This window comes from Oryza sativa, chromosome 3 (assembly GCF_034140825.1).
Source record: "Oryza sativa Japonica Group chromosome 3, ASM3414082v1".
NCBI lineage: Eukaryota > Viridiplantae > Streptophyta > Magnoliopsida > Poales > Poaceae > Oryza > Oryza sativa.
Window position 1 is genome coordinate 10,138,051 of NC_089037.1, and position 11,873 is coordinate 10,149,923.

At 39.0% G+C, this 11,873-nt stretch overlaps 2 protein-coding genes across 7 annotated transcripts; both read right to left on the reverse strand.

Moving 5' to 3' along the window:
* Positions 1-983: 983 nt before the first annotated feature.
* LOC107277408 (uncharacterized) lies at positions 984-2,502 on the reverse strand. 2 transcript variants are annotated; one of them, XM_066308555.1, is made up of 6 exons: positions 2,278-2,502; positions 1,968-2,133; positions 1,818-1,898; positions 1,612-1,709; positions 1,455-1,517; positions 984-1,352 (listed from the first exon to the last, which is right to left on the reverse strand). In XM_066308555.1, exons 2-6 carry the CDS (start codon positions 2,005-2,007, stop codon positions 1,245-1,247), a joined length of 390 nt encoding a protein of 129 aa, XP_066164652.1. In that variant the 5' UTR covers positions 2,008-2,133; positions 2,278-2,502; the 3' UTR covers positions 984-1,244. The 2 variants fall into 2 exon arrangements, with proteins under 2 accessions (XP_066164652.1, XP_066164651.1); XM_066308554.1 differs by having other exon boundaries at positions 1,968-2,136; positions 2,278-2,495.
* Positions 2,503-2,850: 348 nt separating this feature from the next.
* Positions 2,851-10,503, reverse strand: LOC4332501 (phosphoinositide phosphatase SAC8). 5 transcript variants are annotated; one of them, XM_015777138.3, is made up of 20 exons: positions 10,216-10,503; positions 9,967-10,041; positions 8,979-9,106; positions 8,770-8,861; positions 8,595-8,652; positions 7,591-7,647; positions 7,468-7,501; positions 7,129-7,209; positions 6,906-7,012; positions 6,333-6,419; positions 6,163-6,240; positions 5,515-5,579; positions 5,275-5,373; positions 5,031-5,130; positions 4,350-4,458; positions 4,209-4,281; positions 4,020-4,113; positions 3,560-3,646; positions 3,407-3,473; positions 2,851-3,319 (listed from the first exon to the last, which is right to left on the reverse strand). In XM_015777138.3, the coding sequence occupies exons 1-20, from the start codon at positions 10,394-10,396 to the stop codon at positions 3,192-3,194; spliced, it is 1,800 nt and encodes a 599-aa protein (XP_015632624.1). In that variant the 5' UTR covers positions 10,397-10,503; the 3' UTR covers positions 2,851-3,191. The 5 variants fall into 5 exon arrangements, with proteins under 5 accessions (XP_015632624.1, XP_015632623.1, XP_066164649.1 ...); XM_015777137.3 differs by having other exon boundaries at positions 2,851-3,322; XM_066308552.1 differs by having other exon boundaries at positions 7,129-7,201; positions 7,406-7,501.
* Positions 10,504-11,873: the final 1,370 nt, after the last annotated feature.

Sequence of the window (11,873 nt, forward strand, 5' to 3'; positions counted from 1 at the left end):
AGCCAACAACGTGCATCACGTAAAACTATATGTTTTTTTAGTGGACGGAGAAGGGGTTGTTGCTTGTTGGTCCGTGGTCCATGGCCGGTGCGGTGCGGTGCGGTGCGCCTTGCCTTGGCGTCGTCGTTGGTTAATCACGCTTATGTCCTCCTGCCCGCGTGGATTTTAGCAAGAAATCGCTCCGAATCGCGGCAGGATCGCATCTGTGGCCGGCAGGAGGACACGAGGTCCTCGTGCTCCTGCGGCCACCATCCATCCAATCCCGATAATGAAATCCCTCCTCATTGGTCAAATCCATGGTTTCATGCGTGCTCCCCCCTCAGCTACTAGTACAGTTTATTTATACATTGTCTACCAAATCCACACGACATTCCTACAAGTTAAAAAATATACAGTAGCATTTCTTTCTGCATGACAATTTAACAGGAAGATATGACCTTTCTGTCTAACAACAGCAATGGTGTGGTATTACTGTACCCGACAACGAACCGTTCATAGGCCCCGTCCCGTCCTGATTCTGTTGTCCATTCCGCATGCCATTCTTCAGATCTCGCCTCGAATAAAATCAGGACTTCAGGAGCATCTTATGCAACGCCAACGCCAACGTAGACCATAACATACGTACACCTTTCATGCCCCTATCACTCTATCAGGACCCTGTGCAGGTAGTGTGACCGGGCCGGATATAAGTGAACACGGAGAGACTAGAGAGAGCTGCGAGTAAACGGGGGCGCCTTACCCACACTTATCAATGGGCGTCCAATCAGAGGGCGCGAGCAGCAACCGGTAGCTGCTGCGATATCGTGTCCTCTCCCGGCGCCTCTCATCACGCCGTCTCCTCGTACATCCTGCTGATTACGACAAGCGAGAGAGGGGGAGAGGCTGGATGGTCAGTTGGTCACCAGCCATCCAAATCGTCCATAAACAGTACTATGTGCTATCTCTCAGTACTCTTGATGGAGATTGGAGGCAGATAACATCGCTGCACAAGTGAAAGCACGTTGCTCTGCTTTGCTTTCATTAACTATGCGTTAGCTGGTAGTACAAAGTAGTTCAAAGGAAATGATAAGCTCAAAGGTGGTACTACACATTACTGTCATCGGTTGGTTGGTAATCAAGGTGGTTTAGGCCATCAAGGTCTCAACGTAATACAAGTTATGGCCACAGAAACCATGTAGGCCAAAATGGTAAGGAGCATAGGGAAGGCGATCGTATGAAAAGATGGCAGAAAGCCCAACCAGGGATCATGGCTTCCACCATTTCTTGTTCTCCATGGATTTTGCGATCTGATGAGCAAGGGAGGCAAAATTCTCTGACTCGTTCTGAAGTTCGGCGGATTCTTGGCTTATTCTCTGCCAAGTAAAGAACCAGAATCAGTTCTTTGTGTTCAACTGTTCATAGACGAAAGGAGAAAACAACTTGATGCAAAAAAAAAGGATGGGGAAGTCGTTTACAGCAAGTTTCTCGCCCCGTTCCTTGAGCTTATCTTTTGCATGAGCTGCAGCTGCAGCAGCATCCTGAAATGAGCATTCAGGGTTAGTCAGGTTAACAAATCAGAGGTGATCAATTCGCTATTTCGCTGCATTGGTGAAACTAGAAAAGGAAAAGTACCCCGCCAAATTTGTATTTGGTGAGGATCTCTTGGGTGCTTTTCATTCTTGGTTTCTCAACATCGCTTGATCCGTCAAATAGTTTCTCCCTTTCCGTCTCTAGCAAACAGTTAACATTGCAATCAGAAGAAGAGTACCTTTTTTTAAGAAAATTTGAGAAGAAGAGTACATTTATATATTTCGAATTGCCAGAAATCGCAGCGCTACCTGTTTTGGTTTTCTTACTAAACAAAGACCTTGGGGTTGATGCTGGTGCTGGTCTTGCTTCATCGTCAATCTTTATGTCGTCTGCAATGTACTCTTAGTTACATTTCTTGTTAAATATGAACGAGATAGAGAGATAGAGAGGGCGCGCACCAATTGCCAATTCTCCTGTTGGATTATGGGTGTTACCCATTGACAATTCCACAAAATGGATTTTGAAGAAAAACACCTAGAACTGTTCACCTTAGGTTTATCCAGCGCAACTTCCTTTCAGCTTCTTGATTTCTCTTATGATGCCACAAGAGTCTAAGAGAGCCAGCTGCTGTATCATGCATTAGAAAATTCAAGTCAAGGCAACATACAGAATATTTCAACAGATGCTGCATGAACATAATAATGTCAAGCATGGAAATGATTGTGGAATCCTGAGATATAGACCGTGCAATAGAAACGCAGCAAGTACCTGAAGCCGTTCTCAGAAAAAAAAAATGCAAATTAAGACCCAGAGCAACGTGAGAATAAACACAGGAATTTCACATCAACCAGAGAGATGAAAGGAATTAGGAAGAGTCTTGCAGATTACGACCACATTTGGTCACCTTGAATTGTGTGTTGCCACGGAAAGCTTGGTGTTTATTTTTGGACACCACACTTCAGGGTTCTCCGTTATTTTTCCATTTTTAACAACCGAACAAGGCTGGAAAACCTGCTGTATAGAGCTGTAGCCCATTTCTGTTGCAGAAAGGTACCGAGAACAGCCAAAAATGGCTATTGGGCAACGGCATAAACATTAAAAACGACGAAGAAAGCTTCCTTCAAGTTTATCACAAGCTATGAAAATACATGAACCTGGACTAGTCGAAGGTGGCAAACTGATACTCGTGCGATGGCACTGCGAGAGATCGGATGGATGGTAACAAAAACAAAAGACAGACGACCTTCGACTAGTCCAGGTTCGCACCATGAAAAAGCCAAAATATTCACTAGTCTGAACTCTGGGTCGTGTAAGCTACTCATTTAGAACATACATTTGCAGTTTTGCATACTATCATCCAAGCAGTCAATTACTAATAGGAAGAAATCTGGCGTTACAGATTAACTTCAGTTTACAGGATCAGAAGGCCAACTGCCGTTCATTACCTATTGAGAATGATTACCAACCATGTATCCATGGCTCATCACAAGATCTACTGAGAATGTGTACTGAAAAAAAAAAGGAACTTGGGGCTGCTTAATTTGAGGTGTTAGTCTACAGGGCAAGTTGGCTCTTATAGATGTACTACTTGCTGAGGTTCTTTTTTCCGTTGAGTTCTGAGAAGGATTACAAATTTAGGGGTGGGGGTGGTTCATGTTAGTGTCATTGGTATAAACAAAGAATTATATGAGACCACACAAACGAGGCTTAGAGCAAAACTGCTTCCCATTTGCTTTCACCAAGGCTACCACTCCAGCCGTCAAACCCGCACAGATAATGGAGGTGATGAAGTGTTGTGCATTCCGTCCAACTGCTGGTTAGATGAGATCACAAATGTAAAAACAATCCATCACACTACGGGAACTTCTTAAGTGAAAACAAGTACGAGGAGGCACACCTTGACTAAGAGTGAATGTGGTGGCAGTAATCCCACCAACTATGATTGCTGAAGCCACAGGAAGATACTGCAATCAAACAATATTAGTAATCCCCAGTATCGAAATGAACATGCTAATTATTAAGGCAGAAAAAAAATGAAAATGCTGATTACCGTTGCAGATTCAAATCCACCATTTTGAAAAGGAGAAGAGATGCCTTTGCTGACTGTATAGTAACCGCTGATAAGGTCTAGAGCATCCTGAAGATGAGTAATGAAGTATTAAAATTTAAAAGAAGCCAGCAAGAGCACATTTTGTAGAATATAAACTGCAGCAAGCAGAAGATTTTAACATAGATGGTTTAGCATGACAACAACAGGAGTTACAACAGATAATTACTTCAAATGGTTTGTTTGAACGTTAAATTAAAGTTGTATATAATAAGGTACATCCATAAAACTGTTACTAGACCATGCAAAGATTAGTTAAGTGCTCAGACGAACTGTGTGCATTACAAATCAATACAAGAAACACCTGAAAGGATCATTCACTGATAAAATATGATTTGACAAGACCAAATATTAGGGAAGCAATTTACTATGTATATCAGAACTGGCAGTGGATATCACTTACTTGTCTCACTCCGTCATGAAAATTATTCAAATAATATCGTGAAAGAGCACTCATGCCATCTTTAATCAATCCAGGTAATGTCTGCCTTCCATACCTGTGTTATTAAGTTGTTGCCATGGATTTAACAATACAAACGCACCACAGTTGATAAACAAATTATTGTTGTAACAATAAATGCTAAAAAGTTACCTCACTAGGTCCCCCTTTAGTGCATAAGAACCAGCATATTCCAGGCTTAGCTCATCTCCATGTTCAACCCACACTGTGAAAGTATGACTACAATATATGTAAACCATCTTGGTTTCTATAGTAAACAAAAAGGAACCTTACTTTTTTTAAAGGTGTCACTAATGTCTCCAGATTGGGAAATGCTGCCAGATGATGATAGAGCCCCCATGCGCTGCAGCTGTAAGTCCAACGATTTTCTAGCAAGGAAGCTCTGGAAAGCAAAAGAAAAGTGTTAAAAACGGATTAGTGTTAATATAGTCAATAGATCACTAAACATACTACATAACACCATTTTCAGTATTTACATTTATCATCCTCAACATTAGTAATGAAATATTATATCACGGTGCATGCTCAGTTTAATCCCATGGGATCATTGAGAACAATGCTAAATAATTTCCCTGCTCACTATTTTGCTGAAGGAATGCTCATTAGAGTGAAGTGGCAAATTATGGCATGTGAAAATGTGAAATACACATTGCTAAGTACCAACTAACATGTATCTATCCAAATCAATTCAGGACATGCTTGAGCTATGCAATGGATCTGACTTAGCAACTCACACCTTGGCTCCATATCATAGAAATTCAACTTAACTAGAGCCATATGCATCAGTGCATTAGCAATCTGAAGGATTGACGAGATAGAAGAATAGAACTGTTAGCATGACATGCAAAGGTCTAAGGAGTAAGGGCTATCACAATATAGCTGGAAGTTATTACCTTTGTTTCAAAAATAATCATGATATTTGTTAACTTGATTCACAGAAATGACAAAACATACCTGAGTTACATTTGTACGGTCCAGACAATCTATGCAATTGGATCTAACTATGCCGCTTTGCTCCAGGAATATCTCTCCTTTGGAGTTGATAAGAAAATATCTGCTCAGCTGGCCCCGAAATTAATCAAGAGCAAATTACTTGCCATAGTTAAACCTTCAGTAGTTGAAATAAATCTTAAAGTAGTCTCATCAGGAACAAGAGATAAGCGTAAATGTTGGCTATTTAAAGGTGTTTAAAAATTACCCTTGTTTCTGAATAGCTTCTTCAATTTGATTGTATAGAACTTGCAGATTATCAAAGTTCCCTCCACGACAGATATGATGGAAATCAAAATGCACATACCTGTAGATAAAGTGAACATCAGCATAAAATGATAATTTTATATACATGCTAATCCTGTTAATCCCAGAAAGATATTTTATCACTTTTATAATCACAAATCAATAGAAGGATATCTTATGATTTTCACGAAACATCAAGCACCTGATGTTAGGAATCCTCTCCATTTCAGCAGCAAATGCATTGCTTAAATTTCCTTCATCTCCTTGCTGAAACCAAACAAACCTAGTTAGATGAACTGTCTTCTGTCCTCGATAACCTAAAATAAATAATTTACTAGATCTAGATTAATGTATATGCACTACCAACTGATGAGAAAACATGAGGCACGACACCTCAAGCCAAAGTGTGCAATACCCAATATGTTTATTAAGCTTCATATAAGTTGGATTATACAGGATTGAAATTGGTTTGTTGCACTTTATTTTTCATGGAAAAAGGTCATTTACACAATTTACTTATCCATATTTTTTTAAAAAAAAGTGTGAAATTTCTTCAAGGCAAACATATTTCCTTTTGAATGTTCATTTCACTAATTTCTAGATTGGAAATTAAGCAAATAGAGAACAGAATATCATAGCACACAAGGTTCAGCTATTTCTAACCAAGCAAAGAGACTACATGGATACAAGTTCATGTAATTTAGCTCATACTGTGAACACAGCACTAAATCATCAATCGTCATACCGTCGACAACTAAGTTTGATAAACTTCACAGTTGCATTACAGTGTTCAGTTATTACTATATTAGATAAACTAATATTTCAACATCAACATGAGCACAGGACTTACCTTATCTGTCAAATCAACAACAACTGTGTCCCCATATCTTTGTGAAAGATCATGAAAGTGGCGTTGGACAACCTTCGGCTGTAAGCAGTACAAGTTTGTAAGAGATCTACAGATAATCAGTGTGAAAGGTCATTTAAGAGGTATCAAACTAAAAGGCAGTAAATTCCTACCGTTTCCTCATGTTCAATTATGTTGAGACATGGTTTGTAGCTTAAATCCACTATTTGCTCCCAGAGAAGTGGAATGGAGCCTCGAACCTAACAAGGGAGTGAATAAGATTGTGAGGCACTGGAAATGGGACAACATCAAACTAAATGACACTCCAAACTTGTACACATTCCTTAAAGGGCTATAAACGATATACACCACAATTATGCATAACACAAATGAAAGTAACTGTAAGATATTATATGAAGCCTATAATATTTGAATGAGGATAAGAAATTATGTAACATTGGATTACAGGGGGAGGAGAGTCTATCTTATTCTTGTTCATATTGAACAATATGAATTTATGACCAATTTTATCACATTGAACACCACAATTATTTTGTTGATATAGATTGATGACATTCTTTCTTTGGGAATCAACTTGATAGTATGTATAAAAAATATGAATACCAACATACAATCTAGCACTGATATCCATTGAATCTATTTCTATATTAATAATTAAGATCTCTTGTCAATAATCCATGATCATCCAGCAACAAGAAATTTCATTTGTAGTATCAAGAAGCCACCTGTATAAATGAAGACATCAAACCTTCATACTCTGCCAGCTGTTCTGTCTCAACAAAATTAGCTGTGGCTCCTTCAAGATTTGCACCTCTCCTCCACATTCTTGTTCCTGCGTTGAATGCACGTAAATGCAATACAAGTTGGAAAAGCATCATTATGTTTGTATAAAGTAACTCATACTACAACTTTCCAATTGAAACATCACAGGTGAGAAAAAAGTACAACCTAGACGCCTGTTGCATCTACGTGAGAACAACGTTATTCTGACAGGTGCCTCCTTTAAGGAAAATTGCGCTGTCTGAAAACGTTAAATAGTCAAGGATATAGCAAATTGCTAAAGCATGTTTCTCTGCTGATGATTGAAAAACAATGAGCACTGTATCACACATTTTCAACAACTAAACACAGATAATCCGTATATCCTATACTGTCCTCCTGGGTACCAAAAGTCCAAAACAGAGAAACCGATGTTACATGTAAAAGGTAAATGCTCAATACACACCAGTGAAAAGTAGAGATAAGAATAAAAAAATAAGCAGTGAAAATATCTGAGATTTTGGATATTTCCTTGGACCAGTGGGATGATAAATTCATCAAGCTGCAAAAAGAAAAAAGGGAGAAAAATAAGCAAAGATGTAAAAAAGGAAATAAATAAATAAATGTTTTAATTTAGTCAAACATGATTACTTTTGCTTCAATAAACTCCTCTAGCAAATTTTTGTTCCAAACGAAACGTGGGTCAGCCTGAAATATAAACTTAAAGAACTGTCAGGAAACAGAGTAAAGATGAATGATTATAAGTAACATAACCAAAAAAAAAAACTAGTATAGTTTTCTGACTTAGCATGTCTCCAATTATTATGCTCACTGTGGCTGTTGCAAGTCAAGCTTCAAACAGTACAGTGCAATCGAGCATACATAATGATAGATAAAGTCTCTGTATTAAATGCATCAGCAGTCAGGTCTGTGTGCAGAAGCTGCTCTAACAAATGCACACATCCCGTTCATCAAATCCTTTTGTATAATTAAGAAATGTATAAAGTAATGGTAGTTAGAACAGATATAGCTAGCACTTAACAGTATACCAAAATCAGCTCAATCAAGAATCAATAAAATTCACAATGCCAACAGAACAGATTAAATGATAAAAGTAGTTGTTCCCTCTCTTCCTTTTTGACTGACAATTAAGAATCCATGAGGTCAAACATTCTAAATTTACCTCCTCTTAAAACTATCAAAGTTGGATGTATGAGAACTACATCAGTAAATTCATCATTAAGAATACTTCCATAGCATTATAGGATTTATAAACTCTAACGACAATATATTTACAAAAAGTAATGCTCAAAGATATTCTTTTTCTCAAGCATGGACAGGAGAAAATTACACCTGAAAAGTAATGGTCAAAATTGCATCTGATTTGTTTAGATGTTACATCTCCACATCCCAAGTCCTTACACAGTTCAGGCTTTGCATTTTTGTTACATTTTGCAACACAAGATTTCAGCCATTTATATGAGTTCAGTTAATCAGACTTACAAATGCAAAAAACAATGCAAGTTTAATTGGAAAGAGTATTATAAATAACTTAAGAGAACAACCATAAAGATTTTCTCAAAGATAACAGCCATAATGACTCAAATACCCAGGAAAATAGTATGTACTAAATTATGGAGTGAATCATCACTAACCTGTTTCCAGAGTGGCTTATGTACCCGCCCAGCAGGCAACTTTGATGCCCTCTGCAAGCTACGAAGTAATAACTCATAAGACAGAAAATAACTAGTGACAAAGTTTATTGCAAGGATGTGAACAGATAGATATTTTAGTTGACCTATCCACAGTCATGCATAACTTGATACTTACTTCAGTGTCAAATCCCTGTCATAAGAGTAATAAAGCCCATGAGTAGTTTCTGCGATTTTCAGGAGAGACATGAAATATGCCTCATCCCTTTTCTGCAATAAGATGGCATACACAAATTATGATACTGTGACCAAAAATACCAGATAAAGATAAACAATGCCCAAACAATGTGGATAAAATTGGATGCTAACTACTCAATTTTGTCATACTTCTTGTGCAGTTAAATGCTTTATAGCCTCGTTGCAGCATAAGAATTTCATCGAGTTCACATTGTAAACAGGGGATCCCTGATATGAACCAGCGTCCCTTTGAGAAGTGATGACAAGTACATAGCTTCCTGATAAAAAAAAAGGGAAAGTGGAAAGCCTGCTGCATAAAATTATAATTTCCAAAAAAAAAAGGACAGAAAATTAGCAATTATAACATGGAGAACTTTACAAAAAGACATAAGGAAATCATTTTCCTTTATCAAATACTTCCAAGCGAAAAATATTTCCAGATTTTTATCTACCAGATATAAGTTTGATTATCTTCAGCAGTGCAATGTATGCTCAATTATTGAGCAAATGGATTTTGTATGCTGCACTGTCATACTCTCAGCAAAACAGTAATTAGTTGCACTGTAAAAGTGAGTATTTGGATTTTATTTTTTGTTGGACCAATAAATTTTCTAATAATCCTTTTTTATATTTTTCCTGACAATGTGGAATTAGTATGTATAATAAAAACTACATTCAAGTGTAAAACCTAGAATGAATCTAATTGAAATGCAGAAGTTTCCCAGCATACAGTTAGTGCTAGGCAAATATCTAAATTTGAAGACACCAACAAGTATTAGTAATTAATTACCGAATAGGAGGTTCAAGTGTCAGACCATGTGATTTTGTATGGTGGAACTTTCATTAGCACGATGTAATTTAAACTGAAATTGCTTGTCAAGCACTGGGTGAATAAACTTGAGTTAAACAGTAATGATTAATATAAGTACATGGCTAAATGGAGGGAAAACAAGCACATCTAAGCAAACAATCATCATCCATATGTTTCTCCCTATGAGGAAAATATGAGTACAGCAAGATAAATCAGTTCCATGTGCAAATTTAGATCAGATCACTATTGTGCAGGCAAAAACTACAAACGAAGCTATCCAAATCGTACGTGAGAAAAACCACAAGCTATATAGAAATGGTGACTCACCGGCGAGCAACCTGATCACGCCAGCCACTCCGTAAATCTTCGACACCCTACAATCGCTTCCCGCAGCCGCTTCCTCTGCACGCGAACAAATGCACAGGTTAGTAAAACCACCATCGGTTCACGAGCCCAGCACTCAAACCAACCAACAAAACCGGAACATAGCCGCGATTTGTTTTCCCCTTTGCTTTGCACGGAACGATTCCGGCGGCGGCGCGCTTCACGGTGAGGGGAGGAGTAGTAAGTGGTAACCTGCGGAGAGGGGGCGGAGGGAGCCGTTGGAGCGGGAGACGGCGAAGGCGCCGCCGCCGTCGACCGAGCGGATCACGTAGCGGTCGCGGAACTCCCGCAGCTCGAGCTCGCGGCTGCAGGCGCCGGGGCGGAGGGGCTCCTCGGCGAGCAGCGGCGCCTCGTCGGCGGCATCCGTCGCCATCGGCGGCGAGGCGCGTGGCGTGTGTGTGTGCGCGCTCGGTTTACGTTTGGATCGGTGGCCCGGCCCCCCGGATCCGTGACGGGAGAAGGAAAAGGGGAACGAGAAATGGCTGATTGCACGTGGTCCCTTGGGTTTATTTGGTGGGGGCTCAGATCAGTTGGGGATCGGGGTGGGAGGGACCCGCAGCAGGTTTACATTACAGTCAGTATTACCGTGCTTACCGCGGGTACGGTAATATAAATATCATGGTAATCTTCTTACATTTAAATAAATTTAAAAAATAATTTGATTTTTTGATAAATTTTATACGGTTTTTTCACAGTTACTGCGCGGTAACCGTGCTTACCGTCGAGGCGCGGTAACCCCGGCCCCGGCGGTTTGGGAACCCCGCAGACTGCAATGTTTCATGTCTTACACTTCCGTCCCCAGGCTCATCAATAATCGTCTAATTTGGACAGGTTTCATTCAAAAATTTAAAAGAGACGGAAATGAGCAGCACATTCCTAATCTCAAATAATCGTGTTGAATAGCGGTAGAGCTGCCTGCATCGTGGGTAGAACTACGGATATGTGGTGTATATGAGAACATCGGTGACAATATTTAGGGTAAGCGGAGTAGGAGACGAAGTAGCTAAGATGAGAAGAGGTGATAAGGCCGTTAAACTCATCCAGTAATAGAGATGGCCTCGAAGGTTATCTCATTGGATGTAGCAGTATATGAGGAGGATCAACTAAGAATGGTAGAGGCGGTATCACTTAGAGTTTAGGGAAGAAAAATATAACTAAGAAAGAAGGTGGATAGCTGATTTTTATTGGTTGTGTGAACATTACATAGCACTTTGATATGATTTTGAGGTTATTTGGCCAATATCATGTTAGGTTCTACGCACATATTAAAGTGTGATTAGTTTTGTGTTGTTAAAAAGAATTGAGTCCATTTAATCTATGCAGTGCTATTGTCTACTTTGAATTAATTCCCGACTATCTCATCTCACATCAAACATGCATTATTACCACAGAATTTTGTTTCGTCTATATATTGAGAATAAGGTATTGTTTGATCGAGAGCCACACTTCTGACCACCGAATTAGTATAGTATTTTGTTGTTGCTATAATTATGGTGTGCCACACTTTTCAAGGAATTGGAGCCATTTGTCATGTCTTATTTTCATACCACAGCTCACCGCAATGTGTGGTTTGTCATCACACTTGGCAAAACTTTCCGAGCATATATAAGCTAGATAACCAGGTCTATTTCAAGCATGCATCCAGTCATCCATCCTCTGATTATCACATTTGCAAACCATGATTCAGTGATACACACAGATAAATATAGTGGTTGATTTTGTTTAGCTATAGTGCTATACTACTAGTCCGATGAGGTGTTATCATTCAAAGGCTCAAAACACAATAATAACGAAAGAAACACGATATTTTGTAATGGGATTGAAATTAACATACTTCCACCATCCCAAAA